General features: G+C 30.2%; 3 protein-coding genes across 4 annotated transcripts; all 3 read right to left on the bottom strand.

Annotated features, from left to right (window-relative positions):
• Positions 1 to 302: 302 nt before the first annotated feature.
• On the bottom strand, positions 303 to 10,069 carry LOC123291543 (kinesin-like protein KIF3A). Its single transcript, XM_044871859.1, has 9 exons — positions 10,023 to 10,069; positions 9,878 to 9,950; positions 9,058 to 9,147; positions 8,403 to 8,519; positions 4,363 to 4,489; positions 3,705 to 3,930; positions 3,061 to 3,272; positions 2,788 to 2,963; positions 303 to 2,264 (listed from the first exon to the last, which is right to left on the bottom strand). The coding sequence occupies exons 1-9, from the start codon at positions 10,067 to 10,069 to the stop codon at positions 303 to 305; spliced, it is 3,030 nt and encodes a 1,009-aa protein (XP_044727794.1).
• A 1,009-nt stretch (positions 10,070 to 11,078) lies between these two features.
• LOC123293763 lies at positions 11,079 to 12,484 on the bottom strand. Its single transcript, XM_044874668.1, has 3 exons — positions 12,305 to 12,484; positions 11,769 to 12,138; positions 11,079 to 11,186 (listed from the first exon to the last, which is right to left on the bottom strand). The coding sequence occupies exons 1-3, from the start codon at positions 12,482 to 12,484 to the stop codon at positions 11,092 to 11,094; spliced, it is 645 nt and encodes a 214-aa protein (XP_044730603.1). The 3' UTR covers positions 11,079 to 11,091.
• Positions 12,485 to 13,666: 1,182 nt separating this feature from the next.
• Positions 13,667 to 15,347, bottom strand: LOC123293667. 2 transcript variants are annotated; one of them, XM_044874551.1, is made up of 3 exons: positions 15,238 to 15,347; positions 14,720 to 14,882; positions 13,667 to 14,543 (listed from the first exon to the last, which is right to left on the bottom strand). In XM_044874551.1, the coding sequence occupies exons 2-3, from the start codon at positions 14,753 to 14,755 to the stop codon at positions 13,716 to 13,718; spliced, it is 864 nt and encodes a 287-aa protein (XP_044730486.1). In that variant the 5' UTR covers positions 14,756 to 14,882; positions 15,238 to 15,347; the 3' UTR covers positions 13,667 to 13,715. The 2 variants fall into 2 exon arrangements, with proteins under 2 accessions (XP_044730486.1, XP_044730487.1); XM_044874552.1 differs by lacking the exon at positions 15,238 to 15,347 and having other exon boundaries at positions 14,720 to 14,916.
• Between the last annotated feature and the right edge of the window lie 1,149 nt (positions 15,348 to 16,496).

Genomic DNA, 16,496 nt, shown 5'->3' with positions numbered 1-16,496 from the left:
TCAAAATGATAAGTAGCTTATGTCAAAAGCTCATAGTTTTTGAACTGAACTGAAAAACGGAAAAAATCCGAAAATTTTGCGATTTTTCACGTATTACTTTATTGAATTACAACCATTGAACACTACAGGCCTGTCCTCAAAACTTTTTAAGGTTTATTGTTAAAGCGACTAAAATCAATATAGTTAATAATTTTTATTTTATATGTACATTTACATTCACTAAACTGAAATAAATATTTCTACGTGGAAAAACTATAAAATCTGTCTGATTAGCTAATTCGAAATTAAAACATAGTACCTAATTAATCTTGATTAATTTTTGATATATTTCGTCGAGTTTCTTCAACTAATTGCTTTCTTAAACTTTGTAACTCTTGTAAATACAATCGAGGACTCGATAATGTACGTCTATGATTTGAATATGTTGTTCTACTTAAACGAATTTTATCATGTTCATCCATATTTCGAAGCGTTGTTTCTAAACTATTGCAAGATTGTTCTAAAGGTAGTTCCCACTGATTTATAGGCATTATAAAATTCGTACTAGTTTCTATTTCGTAATCTTGTATAGTGTTTGTTTGCACCGCTATATCGAATGAATTATTACATTTACATTTATTAGAAATTTTTTCGCTTAAAGTTGATAAATAGTAAGTTGCTTCAGATATAAAATTCATCGCAGATGCTGTGAACAATTGACTGTCAATTTGTTGATTTGTCTTGCAACAACATTTAGAATGTTCCTGTTTAGGAAGAGAGATTTGTTCATCAAAATCTTCTTCAACTTGAACAGGCGTTTGCATTGAATTACCTTTAAAATATTGTACTTTTTCCAATGGTATTTTTTCCGTTTTTATTTCAGCTGTACAATATTCAATGCGATACGTTTGAACTATGTTAACAGTTGCATACTCCCAATCTTTTTCATGTGTTATCCATGCATAGTGTAAATGATACTCATTAGAACATATCTGTTCACTTGCTGTCTCAAAATATTCAATATTACCAAATTGTAAAGCATAATTTACACGTAACTGTTTTGTGGCTTCAAGTGTATTGTTATGATTGTTTAGTAAATCTGGTGTTGTATGATATTTTGATGGTAAATTTATATTACCATCCAAACTATCATCTGAAATTGATTCATCCGCTGATGAATATTCAAATTGGTTACTACAATTTAAATTAATTATATTAACATTAGTGGTTTTATTTCGAGTTTTATTTGAATTTAAATTGAATAAAATTATATTTTCATTCGATAAGGTTTGAGTTTGTGTATTTGTTATGTACTTCGTAAATGAAATATTAGATTTTAATTTATTTGATGTAGTTAATGAATTCGACTTAAAATTATCGTCATCATTATTTAGTAAAGCTAAGTCGTCTGTTATGTTTCCACAACTACGTGTTAATTTAAACGCTGGTTTATTTGTTAAAGTTTCAATAGTTTTATCAAATAATAAAATGTTATCCGAACCAACAGCGACATTTTGTGTTGAATTTGTTAAAGATGTCTCAATCGATATATCTTTTGTTAATTGTAACACTGTGTTTATATCATTCTGAGTGTCGATGCCAATTTCTCGAACTCGAATAGTTTTTAACAGATTTGTTTGAGTTCCAACGTGTACTTGTTGGCGTTTTGAACGTCGACTTGCACTCAGTGCTTTTAAACTGATTTGTTGTAATCGATTTCGTGCATTTGTGCTTAAATCTGACATAACGCTACTGCTACTTGAACGTGAATTGTTCTTTTGTACACCCTGTGAATATAATCTTTCTGTAACGGATGCAACGATTTCTGAACGTTTATTTTGTTTATGAGTTTTTATTGCATCTTTGATTGCATTCGTTTTTTGAATTTCAGCTAAGCTAGTCTGACTACCACTTTCGCTTGGGATTTGTGTTTCTGGTTTTGATATTTCAAAAGTTTCTTCACTAGATGGGGGACTTTCAATTAATGCTTCGTGTGATGTATAACGATTAGAAAGTTTTTTGTCTTGCTTTCGTTGAATTTCAGCTGCACTGTATGTTCTACGTAAACTATTATCAGATGGAGGGACTTTTAAATTTTCTGGCGAATTCAATTCCTTGGATTGTATTTCTAATGGAACCGTTGATGCGATGGGTACTTCTTGGCTAGTTTCTGCCAATTCTATGCTGCTGCTGTTGCTGCTATTTGGTTGTGAGTTGTTTGTTTCTGATTGAGGATTTCGCTGTGGTTTAATTTGTTGTAAAATACTTCCCATATTTGATACACCCTGTAAAAAGTTTTGTTTCACTTAAACTACAAACAGGCTTAAAAAATGTGAACGTTCTGTAAATATAGTATGGTAGATAGCGTATACTTTCGAGGTAGTACTAGAAAAACTTCTGGAAGTGTATTTACTGTACGGTTAATTAATGGTGAGATATGAATTTTTTCGTGTGGAAAAGAGTACAGGAGGACAATGAATTTTTAATCTTTTTCTATATATTTTCCTTCATGGCAGGGGGTGCAAGAGCCCCTCCCGTAATATTTGGTTCTGTATTGCGAGATGAGAAGCCACATAGGAAGAATAGTGTAATGACCTTTTATTAGTAATAAGATTGTAAAGTGTATCCTTTGGATATATCATTTCGGAAGAATAAAATAGAAAAATTAATAAAAAAAAAGCTCCAAAACTTGAAGAAGGATTGCCTTAGAGACACTTGTATAGACCAGAAGTATTGTCAGCGCTTACACTATATTGTCGATTATCGTCCATCTTAACTACTTTTGGCAATTCTTTTTTTTATACTTACGTTATTATGATTTTGCAATAAACTTTTTAAATAAGCAATTTCTTCACGCAATTCTCGTATAATTCGAATGGTTGGATCTTCATTTATTAATGGCTCATTTATAATATGCTTTGCACGCTGTCCAAATCGTAAAGTATTTACAGTTTCACTGTAGCATGAGCTGGATGGCGATATCGCTAATGTAATAAAAAACTATTAATTATAAAATAAGCTAATAAAAAACGATACAAATTACCTACTACAGAATAAAAATCGCACACAAGTTGAACTTACTAGCAATCATAAATGTGTTGGAATTTCCACCTAAAGTTTCTTTTAGCAGCCATGTTAAAATTGAATCTCGATATGGTACAAAGCGTGATCCATGACTTGATGTATTATCAGCTAATGCAGATATCACATTACCCAATGCAACTAACGATCGATTTATATTTGCACCTTCTTTTAAGCGACATGTACTGTTTTGAACACTTGATGCTCGCTCACTATATCGGTTCAAATTTTGAAGGAAGAATTAGTCAAATGATGGATCACAAACATTATCTTTTGTCTTGCAAAATATATGTGCAATTAGAATCATAGCTTTAATAAGAAACGATGCACAGCCGTTTGTAAGCCGCAATCTATCTGCTCTTACGGATGCATGTTATAATTGTTGTTGACCTCGATTTACCATGCCATTCAATTTATGTTTACTGTGCTTGTAAGTGAAATTAAGTAAGGACTTTTTTTTTATAGTGAATACGAAGGTTTGTGCTTCATTTATTAGTATTTATTGTTAATAGCTAAAGAGCCAGTAGACACAGAGTCGCCAGAGATTTTACGGGTAGCAAAATTTCGGCATGATTCTAGGACGGTGAGATTTAACGTATACGCAAAGAAAAGTATTATTAACTTCTAAATTCGTTTGTTCTTACCTGCCAGCTAAATCAACTAAATGTATTTGACTCAATGTATGATGCCGATTTGAAGAATAATTACTGGCTGATGTGTTTGAATAAACACGACATGAAATCGTTAACACAGAATGACTCCGGCTGGAACATTTGTTGCTTAATGTGGATGCTACACGTCGCAAACTTTCACCACTTTTAATCCAATGTAGTAATTCTGTTACATTATCAACAGATAGTTCTTTTAAGCCTATAAAATATTAAAACACAATAAATATCAAAACACTGATCGATTCAGAAATTCAATTTTGTCGGGTATAAATTGTTTTTGGTGTTATAGTCTAAGCAATAAGTACAAATTGATAAATATAGAAATACTGGTCGTAAAAATACCTATCATAATTTTACACACAAAAAGGGGATCATTTTAACATGTATAAATGGGATCATTTTACCCGTAATGGCATATTTGAATATCGTCATAAAAACTGACCTTAAAAATTGTAAGTCTATCAAAACGTATTATTAAAAGTCAATGTTGTTTGCATCGGTTAATGCAGATTCGGTTAATTCATATTATTTCATTTACGATATTAAATATGAATTGTTATGAAAAAAACCTTTAAGCACTAATTAAGACATAGAATCAATTAATTTTTTTATAGTAAAATTAACACCTTACCTTCAACATAGGGTCCTTTTTTTGGATGTTCACGCACTCGTAATAATTTTCCAATTTTATTATGATCACACAATAAATCTTGTACACGTTCATTATAAATTTCTAAAAAACTAATTTTAAAATTAAACTGTCGAACAACAAAAGGTTTTAGATTTTTAACAATATCATCAATTCACTAGATATTTTAGAATGTAGAAATTTCTATACAGCAGCATTATACAACAATTTATCAAACGTATGTGAATAAACTAGAATCGAATATCGTGCTCTCGCAAGATTTAAATTAAATTTTGTTGATAAATAAAAGGAGTTGTGAAATATATATGGTGTACCTATCTTAGTTAAAACTTTAGCCATTTTAATAAACTAAGAGCTAGTGAACTTTTGGGAAGTAAAAATGAAAAACGCCTCCATTACTGAACCATGCCATGAATATGCTTTACGTTTGATTCTTCCAAACAGAGTTTTGGTTACAAGTTTCGAACTGAAGTTCTATGTGGGAATCATGTAGAAAAATCGGGAAAAATAGAAGAGTGATGCCTGAGTTTTATGTGCTCACAAGTAACACTCCTGTTCACTCCTGACACTCCCTTTGGAAGGACTCAATCATCAAGTATTTCTACAAATATACGAATTTTTGCTCACAGATATTGAACTATCCATTGCCTCAACTCATCTAATGGTAATGGTAGGTGATTAGTATATTTTTTTAAACAAAATGGTTGAAGCGATTGGAAGTCGATGGTATTAATATAATATTAAAAGATATCTATATAACGAAAGAGAAGTACTATCAATAGAGAACTGGCATTAATTTTTTTTAACCACAAATTCATATAGAAATGAAAGAATAGCTCAAAAGTATATTTAATGGCAAATCCGAATACATATCGGTGGATGAGACATTGTTTTCTATTCCAGGCAACCGCTTTGTGAGTCGCGATAATGGTGTGTCAAGATTTTTTGTTTAGTTTTATATTTGTATATTTCGATATACACTATGTACAATTACTTACACCTGTTACCTTCTGATAAAGTTCGTACATCGAAATGACGAAATAAATAAAATTACATGATTTTTAATGTTGTATTGAATGTCTCAAATATATATATAGATATATACATATACATTTATTTATATATAGATATACCTACATGAATCGGCAATGGTAGGGTTGGTTTGGAAGGGGTCCCAGGGTTGGGTCCGTTGTGATCCCGAAAAAGGGTTGGCCCATCCCCGGCCACTTCTTCATGAACCATTTGGAGCTGTTCAAGAACTGCAGGAGTGCTTTGACGTCGACGGACTTTAGGTCGGAGAGATTGTCAAAGAGAGACTGGTTCAAGTAAGTCCAACTCCTCATGGCAAGAGCTGGGCAGTAACAGAGGAGACGAGACATAGTCTCCTCCTCCTCACCACTGTGACAGCTCCTGCAGGAGTCGTGATACACTTCCAGGCCCAGGCGTTCAGCATGCCTGCCGCCCAACCAGTGTCCTGTAATAGCCGCAACCACTTTGCTAACAGAGACCCTTGGAAGTGATATAAGATCTTCGGAACGCCATCGATTATTCTCAGACCATGTCTTGTAGTACCACAAGTACGTTCCTCCCTCCATCTAAGAATGGCTTTTTTTAAGATATCCTCTTTGAGGAGTTCGCAAATGTAAATCCCGGATATTTATTGATACTTGTGTCCGACAGCATTGTGCCATTTCTGGCAAGCTCGCCGGCTTCACAATTTCCTGAAATGTCCCTGTGTCTCGGTACCCATACCAGGTTTACATTCATTTGTTTTTCCAGCTCATTTAAGGACGTACGGCAGTCCTGCCCTACCTTTAACGTTAGATAGACTGAGCTGAAGGATTTAAGGGCTGCTTGGCTGTCGGTGAAGATTGTAATGTCCCTGCACCTAAAGGCGTTCAGTCATATACATTCACATATTTCATGAATCGCCATCATTTCCGCTTGAAACACGCTACAATGATCCGTCAGCCGAAATGATAGACGTAGATCGAGATTTTCAGAGAAGATCCCACATCAACTAGAAAAATTCAGTTTGCGATACATTTATCGATTTTAACTATCCTCGAATCCATGTTGGCTATTTTATAAGCGTACAAGAAAGTCACGAATAACTGGCACTGCTTTACGATTTGGATCATATTGTAGGTAAATTTTTTTTTATTTTACATTTATCTATTTTTACAGTATTATTCAAAAAGTTGAACTATTATAATAATACATTATTTATTTACCTTGCAACTTGTAAAAGTGCTTTTAAAATGTTTAATATCACAGACAGATTGTATTGTATAGGTACTTATATACAATATTAGCATATGTGTGATTTTCTAAGTGTTGGAAAACACGCGAAATAACTTTCATCACGTTATGTTTTATTGTAAAATTGTATACTGATATTATATGATACCGAATGCAATGTAAAAAAAAGTGTTACCCAAGCAGGGTTAGATTAAGTTATCAATGAGCTTTTTAGATAAAATGCTTAACTAAATAGGGACTATCATATTGACTTTTAAAACCCCGTATATATGTGATATATATCAAGGTATACTAAGTTTAGTACCAAGTTTGTAACGCCTAAAAATATTGATGCTAAGAACAAAACTTTGGTATAGGAGTTCATAGAATCACCTAATTTATCCATATCCGGTTGTCCGTCTGTGGACACGATAACTCAAAGAACGAAGAGAGAAACCTAGATGAAATTTTTATAGCGTGCTTAGAATGTAAATGAGCAACATAGATCAATTGGGCCTTGTGTCTATAGGATCTATCTTTTAAACCGTTAGAGATTAAACAAAATGTTCCTTATACAAAAATTAACAACTCTTGTGTGAGGGCGAAAACAAGGACAAAACTTTAGAAAATACTTCCGGCGAATTTAGCAAAATGTTCTCCGAAAGAATTTGAATAATTAGCCTGATGAGCTTCCTCTTATTTTTTATTGTATATTCGGCCCTGCAAACAACTATTTGATATCTAATATTTGCTTATTTGTATATTTATCAGTGGTATTTTTAGTTTTCTATTCTTATATTTTGTAATTGATTATTTAATTATAGGGTTATATATATTTAAAGTAGCGCTTATACTGCTAAGGTAGCGCTTACAATCGTGAATTCTAGAAGAAAAACTATTTTAAGTAATGAACAAAAATGAAGTAAATTATTATTTTTATCAATCGTAAGGTACAAAGATTGGTGAGTGTCCCCTCGTTTTTGAATGCATACAAAATATTACCAAATCCGAAACACTTTTTTATATTAGAAAATGGAAAAACGTATCAAAAAAATGTAACATACCTAATAGATATTTTAAATGTCTCCTCTGTATTTTTTTCAATCGTTTTGAACAATTGTTGGCATAATCTTGGTGTCAATCCAGGATCATTCTATAAAAAAGAATCTTTTCAAAACTTTGTCATCCTAATATAAGTATTATCAAAGAAAATAAGTGCTAACTTCAGGATATTTCGATTCTAGTTTAAATGGTTAAGTAACTCTCTATAAAAATACGCATTTATACAGGGTGAGGCATAATAACAAATTGTTTTTTTTTTTTAATCAAAGGTAGAGGTGTGTAGTTTGTTGCAATACATTTCTTAGCTCAAAGTATTTCTTTTTCTGTTGTCATAATAGATTTGGGTATTAACCGTAGATTTTGAGTACCCAACTATTCATATTCGCGAATTATTGTTTTGTTTGGAGTATTGACTCCTGCCTGAAGTACAATTTTATGCTTTGTTCATAATCTTCGACTCAAAAACCTTTGTTATTTTATTTTGAGCTTTTGTTCGAAGATTTAAATAAAACGTAAGATTGTGCCTCGGGTTGAAACAGAGTGCCTTCGATGTATAATGACTTATCGGCTCGCCATCTCGAACAAAACAATCAATGCTTTGAATATAATAACGTATTACAGAAAGCCACATATCAGTCTCTTTTTTCTAATGACACCGTATTTTCTGATCAAAAAACACTTGGTTTTTATGCCTTTTGCTGTAAAAAGTAATAACTTACTTCGTTACCCATCATGGTATATGTTTTCCCCGTTGCACTTTGACCATATGCCAATACACAACAATTGTATTTACTAATTACTGATTGTATTATAGAATCTCCTAACTGTTGGAAGACCTGTAAAGGAGTTAAGTCGAATGAGTAGGTGAACGTCAAAAATTCAAAAAATTTTAAACTCAAAGTTATCTCGCCGCTCATAATTAATTCGAACAATATATTTCGTAAAATTTCGTCTTGTATTTTAAGTTTAAGATCACTAAGTAATTTAGCAATCATGAGAAGTGATTATTAATGTTAAAATTTGTTAAAATCCCATAGGGTACTCAACTTTTTCTTTTGTCTCGTTACTTCAATGAATCATCCAAATTGTTACATTTCAATAAATTAGTTTATCTAAATAAATTTTTCGTGTTTTTCTTATCAAAAACAAATGTTCAATTTAAATAGATAATAGTCAGAAATTTTTTTATAGTTTCGAGTTTACATTTAATAGATGTAACATAGAAAAATAATTAGTAATTGTTATTTTGAAAGTAATTGAACTAGCCGCTATTAATTATTTCATATTTTTTTTGACTACAAGCTTTTATTTTATCAAAACAAGAGTATAAAATAGATTTTTGGTCTCGACTACATGTGAAAAAGTTTAATTTACCTCACTTTGTGTACTATTTTCTCCAAAACAATAATCAAATGAAAATTGTTTAACACGTTCTCGACTGTCGCCTGCATTATTTTCAGGTACCTATATCGATAAAAAAAAAATTAACTGTATTTATGAGTATGACACAGGTGCTTATAATTATCCTAGATTTTTTGTGAGCAAGGAATCTCATATTACATTTTTAGCGAATTATTGATGGAAATGGAGCTATTGCTTTTGTACCGATGAAAAAATTCCTTCAAATGTTCATCAATCCTACCTAATAGCTGTCAAAAATGACCATCGTTAAAATATATATATGTATCTACTATCTATACGTTTATGTGCCTGTAAACTCTCTAGTGGTCGCAATTTAAGTCCGATTTGAATAAAATTTGGTATCAAGAAGGGTTTTGGTATTTGAAAGATCAAGTTCGTTAATGAGAAAAATAGACAAATAAACAAGGGGTGGGGGATGCGGAACGTACAAAATTTTGAATTTTTCCAAAATACAAAATATTTTTGTATTTTTTGATTTAAACAAAAAAGTACTCTTGTGATTTTTTTCAAAACATTTAGTTTTCGAAATAAAAATTCTTGAAAAATTAAAAATGCAATTTATGATTTTAAGAAAAATGTGTTATTTTTTTCAATCGCTGAAGGAATTCGCTTAGCTAACGCAGCTCCTGCGCTACGAATTTTTTTGCAATATAAGTAATATTATATTTGTTAATAATGGAATTTGTTAATGTTAATGTTATTGTTAGTGATGGTTTATACTACTTTTTATTTTTATTTTTTAAAGTTAAAAATATATTTTAAATTATCATACCTTTGCGTTAATTACGGAAATTTTCTTGTCAGGTGTAATTGAAACAATATTTTTTAAATTTAAATTAACTTCCCTGAGCGGAAATAAAAATTAATTATTTAATTGTAAAGTAATTTAAATCATTTAAATACTTCCAAAATCTTACCTATGACACATAGGACGTATACGAATTGCAACTTTTATATTCGACATTGTATTTTTGCACTTGAATTTCTAAAATCAATTCTTGCACTTTTCTTATAATACGTTTGCGTTACATATCAATAATAAATGAATTAAGTTCATTGCTACTGCTTTTTGAGTGCAATACATAAACATACTTTAAAATAAAGTCAGTTTGTAGTTTTGTACGGTGTTTTTTTGAGGCGCTTTACTATTTTTAGATTGTCTACCTAAAACCGTATGCTATAATGCTCACATATGTCACATCACGATGTATATTTTTGATACTGGATATTTTAGTTTTAACTTCTTTAAATTATCCAGAATGTAGTGTAGAATTATAGACTGTGAGCCCAAAATTAACTTAATTACCACCAATGAACTCCTTTCGACCCAAGGTTTACGAAAAGAACAAACATGTTTAGTCGCATTCACATTTTCAGTGATTGGTCAAACATTTTCATTTCTATGCACTTTTTCGGAGGTTTGTCGCTTATAGAGTTGGGATTTTTCATATTAGTGGAAGCGCAGGTCAGTACATTGAACATATGTAATTGTAACAATTTTCCAATGTTCCTTGCGCTTCCACCATAATAAAAAATATACCTTATTATTTGCTTGAAAATGTGATATGAAATTTGAAATTTAGTGGATAAGGAAAAAGGAAAAGGTAAGAAAAAACCGATGCTTTTATTCCTATGTGGACTAAAAATAATTATATTTTTTAAGTACAATGTAAAATTTAATTACACAAATTCTGGGCGTGTTCTGTAATAGTTTTTTCATAATTATGTAATCGAATGGGTGCTTTATTTAAATTATTTAAATTAATTTGTTTGTTCTTTTACAAATATTGTGTATAGAACTAATAAACTATAGCTTAAATAAATATAAATTACCAAAAAACTGTCCGCGTATAAATTTTTATTTATTAAACATGAAGAAAATAAAAATAAATATAAATATAAATAAAAATCAATATAAATTTTATAAAATCATAAATAATAAAGCAAAGTCAAATTAATTAATTAAGTTAATTAATTCATTAAAAATTATTGTATGGATATATCAGAACATGAACGGAAATTTTCTTGAGGTCCACAACCCAATTTACCACTACCATCTTCACAGATACCCCAATTATTACCTTAAAAAATAAAATATGTTACAAAATAAATTAGTAGATTTACTGCAGTCGTTTGCAGGAGCTCTGTGGGATCTGCAAAGCTTAATTACGAGAGTTTCCCAAATCTGATAAAAACATTATTTGTATTTCAAGTTCTTTTATCTAAAGTGAATAGAACCAACCATCCTTAAATGACTCAACTTCAACCAAAAAAGAAATTTTATACGAGTATTGTAATGAGTCCACTATTGTAGACTGCTATGAGAAAGTATTGTAAAAATTAGGCTGTGAGAAACAATGAGAACTTTGTTAAGCAGTAAAATATATCAAAGCTTCAAAGAATTCACTCGCACATCCCTGACTGTTTTTATTGTATCGGTCCTACAGAAATTTGTTAGTAGTATTTATAGCAAGTATGGATCTCAAAAACAAAATTCATTGAGAGCTATGGCTAATTTTGTAAATAATAAAACAGCTCATAAAACTCGTATACAATGCTAGATAAATATATTTTGAGGAGTTTTCACTCATTCGCTGCCAGAAAAAAAACAACAAAAAGACATCCTATCAAAACTTAATTACATATTTTTTCAAGAAACTCACCAGTTCGATAATGCCATCGAAGTACACAATGTTTACATCTAAGATTTTTTGGCAGTATAATTGTATTTGTTAATAAACCAGTAAATCCCTCAGGGATGTCATACACCGCCCGGTTATTAGTAAATTCTAAATTCTGAAAGCAATCCTCCGTTTCCAAATTTCTGTTATCTAAATTACACAAACTAAATTGAATCCATCCCAAATGGTTAGCTGTTAGTAAAGTTGTCACTTGAATTGCAGTTCCTTGAGTATAATTTGCCATAATTCCACTACGTCCATAAGGTCCTTGATATTCATGTGATCTTGGAACTGGATATCGATAATCATCTCCACATATTCCACATTTTCCCTTATTTATTTCCCATTGTACCTGTAGTTTATTTTATAAATAAACGTAAAAGTAAACAAAAATGTTAATTTGGCAATTTACAACATTCAAATTTCAAGTTCAATTCAACAGTTCAAATAAGTTCCTTACTAAGGCACTCTTTGTGGGATCGTTTAAGCTAAATAAAAGTTTCTTAAAATGAGTTTACCTGAAAACCTCCACAAAAACCTTGATTATCGTCATAATCGATGGGTGCTGATTTATTATCTCGCCATATTGATGCCCGATTTACTGGTATTAACAATAATCCATGGCACGTCACAAAATGGATTAAACACTCGAAATGTACTAATAGAATTAATAATAATTTTAAATTGAATGCCGTCATAACTGTTTACCGAAGAATAAATTTTAAACTGAAATGCCTTGCTAAAATTTTTCATTGGTTTTTATAGGTGAACCAATTTTTTAAGTGAAAATTTAATAATCTAAATTATTATTACAAAGATATTGTAAATATCAATTTTTTTCTGATATCCATAATGATAAGATCAAAAAATATTTTCATGTTAGAATTTTGAAAATGTCCATAAAGTATCTAACTTGATTATAGTGAAAAGAATTTGGAATTTTACTAAAAATTATAGAATCTAAAATTTCATAAAATTTGAGGTGAAGAAAATAAAGGACCATATGCGTGTCCTTAAGGCATATTTCTTTACACAAATAATTTTTGAATTCTGTAAATTTGCAATTTTCAGTAAGTTCAGATGGTACGAACAAAAATTTGGTATAGGTGTTCATAGGTGGTCTGTTCGTCCGACTACATGGTGGCTCAGAGATATCGAGCCAAATTTTTTTTAGCGTCATCAGGATCTAAAGTTGAGTTCGTAAATGAGTAACATAGGTCCATTGGGTCTTGGTTTCGACATTAACAGTATCCTTGTTATAAAAAAGAAAGCAACTTTTGACTAAATATATTTGTTTTCCCGTGAGAATCCAAATTAGAACAATCTAAACTTAAGTTTCCTTTTCCTAAAAAACTTTGACTTCGCCATTTCTTTTTGTTTTTGAGTTGTCGTGTTAAAGAATGGACAAACGTAAATAGCATCAATATGTCGCTAACAATTAAAAATTTTTGGCTAATCCTAATGTAGTGATTAAGTTATAGAGTAGCTTGTGTACCATGGTTTGTCGTGTGATTTTAGGTTTGATAAAAATACCGGAAATACTTAATACCTAAATATTTTAATTTACTAAAGTGGTATACATAATTCATTTAAAGATAATGTCAAAAGTATTTTGTATTTGTAGCACTATTTAATTCATTTTATAGAATGCATATTTTATTTATCAGATAAAAAATGAGAAAACTTTTTTGCGAAAGTGTGATAAGAGATAACACCTTTAGCTATAGCCCCATATTAAGCTCACTCTGATTTCGCCGCTGGCACACTGACTCACCGATATAAATTCTAAGGCACTTCTAGAGGTGCTAGAAAAACACGGAATTGCTTGAAACTTACGGGAGAAAGTTGAAAAAAAAAAAAATTTTAATCGCCGCCTTTATAAATCCCTTTTCTTTATTAAGATCAGGTTTTTTTACATTCATTAAATTTTTATTTATGCATTAAATCAAACGGTGACCATGGACGATAATAATTGGAAAAATGATTTAATTCATGATGAGGTAATCCATTTTGAACCATTATTTTTTCTTGGGGATGTAAATTAGATTTTGAGTTTGTTTTCACATCCATATTCACTGGTATACGATTTGAAATGACAACATGCCCATAATTATTGAAAGATTTATGATCATTTCCATATTTACTATAGGGATTCCATCGTGGATGATTTGCATTTTGCAGGGAATGATTTGATTCATCAACCATTGATGGATTACTCCAATTATTGAAGGTGTTTATCACGTGTGGTAAAACAGGATTCGTTGATACACCAATAGGATGTGAATAATGGCGAGGCTCATGTTCCCAATAAGATGGCTTTTTATTTACAAATGAAGGAAATTCCCTTTGCGGTAGTGTTTCAGTTGGATGTAATGTGTCAACTTCTGGCATATAATGTTGACGATATAACTGCACTAATTCAGAAAATGGCAGTATATTTGGAAGATCAAATGATGGAAGTTTCAAATGTGGTACTCTTTCGGTTGTAGGTACTATTTCGGGAACAAATTGGGGGCGATGTAATGTATGTAGAAAATATTGATTGGTACCACGAAAAGGCATTTTCGTCTTCTTCAAATAATTTAAAATTGGCCAATCAAAGTCATAAGAAGAATATATTTCCGGTGATTCATTAAAAACATTTATATCATGTGCATCATGGAAGTTACGTTGTTTAACAAAACTAGTTGGATCATCTACTTGATCTAAAATATATTTATCCAAATCTTGGGCCCTTGTTAGTACAACTGATAAAATCTAGAAAAAAAAATTTCAATAAATAATGTATGTCCAATACAAGACTGCGAGTCATACAAGCCAAGAAAATAAATTGAGTTGCGATGGAAGTTGCACAGCACCCAATTTCTGACTTAAGTACCTAATTTGCACCTTAAATATACCTAATATTCAGATAAACAGAACTAAAAACTTACCAAAATCAAAACATTCAACATGATAACAATCTTCATTTTGTTTTGTTAAATTAACGTTGTTCCACTTTGAATTAACGAAACACTACAGTTTTCAATGTGTTTATTGGCTATTTATACAAGAAAAATCGTTTATCAATTAAAAACGGGCTGACTGCTAAGCCCACTAGGCAGAAAAAATGACTTCAATTGATTATAAATATTTTTCTTTCAATTTTATGGTTGTTTAATACTGTAGGCTGACATTATGATAGCAATTTAGCTTAAATAAAAAAAAATTGTTTTTTTAATATTAAGAAAATTATTGAACTACAATAGTATCTTGAAAAAATTGCGTTAAAATTGTTTATTAACGAACTAAAATAGTTTAATTTTTAGTAAATATTTTCCTACACAGGCAAAAAAGTTTTCATTCTCTTTTTTTAAATAAAGTGAAAGAGTAATTTTTAATTATGTAGGCAGAAATTGCTCTTAAAATTTAGTCAAGCAGTCAAACCAGTATTTAATAAGTTGGAAGTTACCCGGGTATTTTCCTCATCTCATAATGGCATGTTATTTTTCTAGTGGGTACTTAATGACATCTGTTTCCCTTCCTTCTATTCGAGAAGCAAGTTATTGGCGTCAGATTACATGGATGAGGTAGATTTTTTTAGTAAATGTTATTTTTATTAACAAAAATCTCATAAATCTATTCATTACTTTATTTACAAATTAGATAGTAGCTTAGAATAGCTCTGTATGAATGATAACAGAAATAAATATTTTTCTTTTTGTAAATAAATTATATTATCTTATAAATTTTTTTTTTGAATTCCGTACCACTGACCAATTCTAGAATCTATGAAAATTTGCGATAATCAAGTTCAGAAAATTTGACAGTTTTATTATAGGCTAGTTTAAAATATAGCGGCTGTTATGAGGTAAAACGCTTAATACCGCCTCCAAATGAGTAACGGTTCACCTCCATTACGACGTAGTAATAAGCTGACGTCCGTGCTTTCTGCTTGGTTAACGCCGCATAAAGTCAACGTTTTATGCTGCAATGGAGCGGAATCCTAATCGTGTTAAAATAATCAATACACAAAACAGTTGTTATCAATTCAACGGTTGCAATATCTTTATAAATTATAGCTCATGTGTTATTCTGATGAATGAGCTATATTTTCGTGCAGTTTCATTTAAATCCATTATGTAGTTTTTGCGTGAAACCGTAACAAAGAAACAAACAAACATCCTTACTTTCACATTTAAAATATATAGGGATGTATGAGGATAAGAATTGTTTTTAGTAAAATTAATGAGTTTAGATTTGAGAGAAATTTCATTAACTATTCCAAAAAAATACTATAAGTAGGATGTTATGAAACTGAAAAAATATTTCTACCCAAATTTTTTCTTTAAATACTTTGTGGGAATAGTTTTTGAGTTTGAAAGCAATAAATTTTTTTTATATCCTATTGTTTTTATTTGTTTATATAATTTTTTTTTTTTATTTACATTTTTCAAGTAAGAAGTTACACCGAAAACTGATGAAAATTTTAGTAGTAGGTACAATACAATTTTTAACAAAATAGCTTCCTACAATTAAGGCTTAAATTATTGTCGGTTTTTCAAATTTAATATTTTATTTAATTTTCAAAAAAAATGTAAATGTATAATTTATTTTGTTTCTGTTTCATTTAAATAACTTCAAATAACTTATAAGTTTTGTTTGATTACTTAATCCCGAATATATCTTGATTTCAACACACTTACTAGATTTTTTTTAATTACAAAATAT

This window comes from Chrysoperla carnea, chromosome 2, assembly GCF_905475395.1.
Source record: "Chrysoperla carnea chromosome 2, inChrCarn1.1, whole genome shotgun sequence".
Taxonomy (NCBI): Eukaryota; Metazoa; Arthropoda; class Insecta; order Neuroptera; family Chrysopidae; genus Chrysoperla; species Chrysoperla carnea.
Note: the sequence above shows the minus strand (reverse complement) of the source record. Positions and strands in the feature narration are given on the sequence as shown.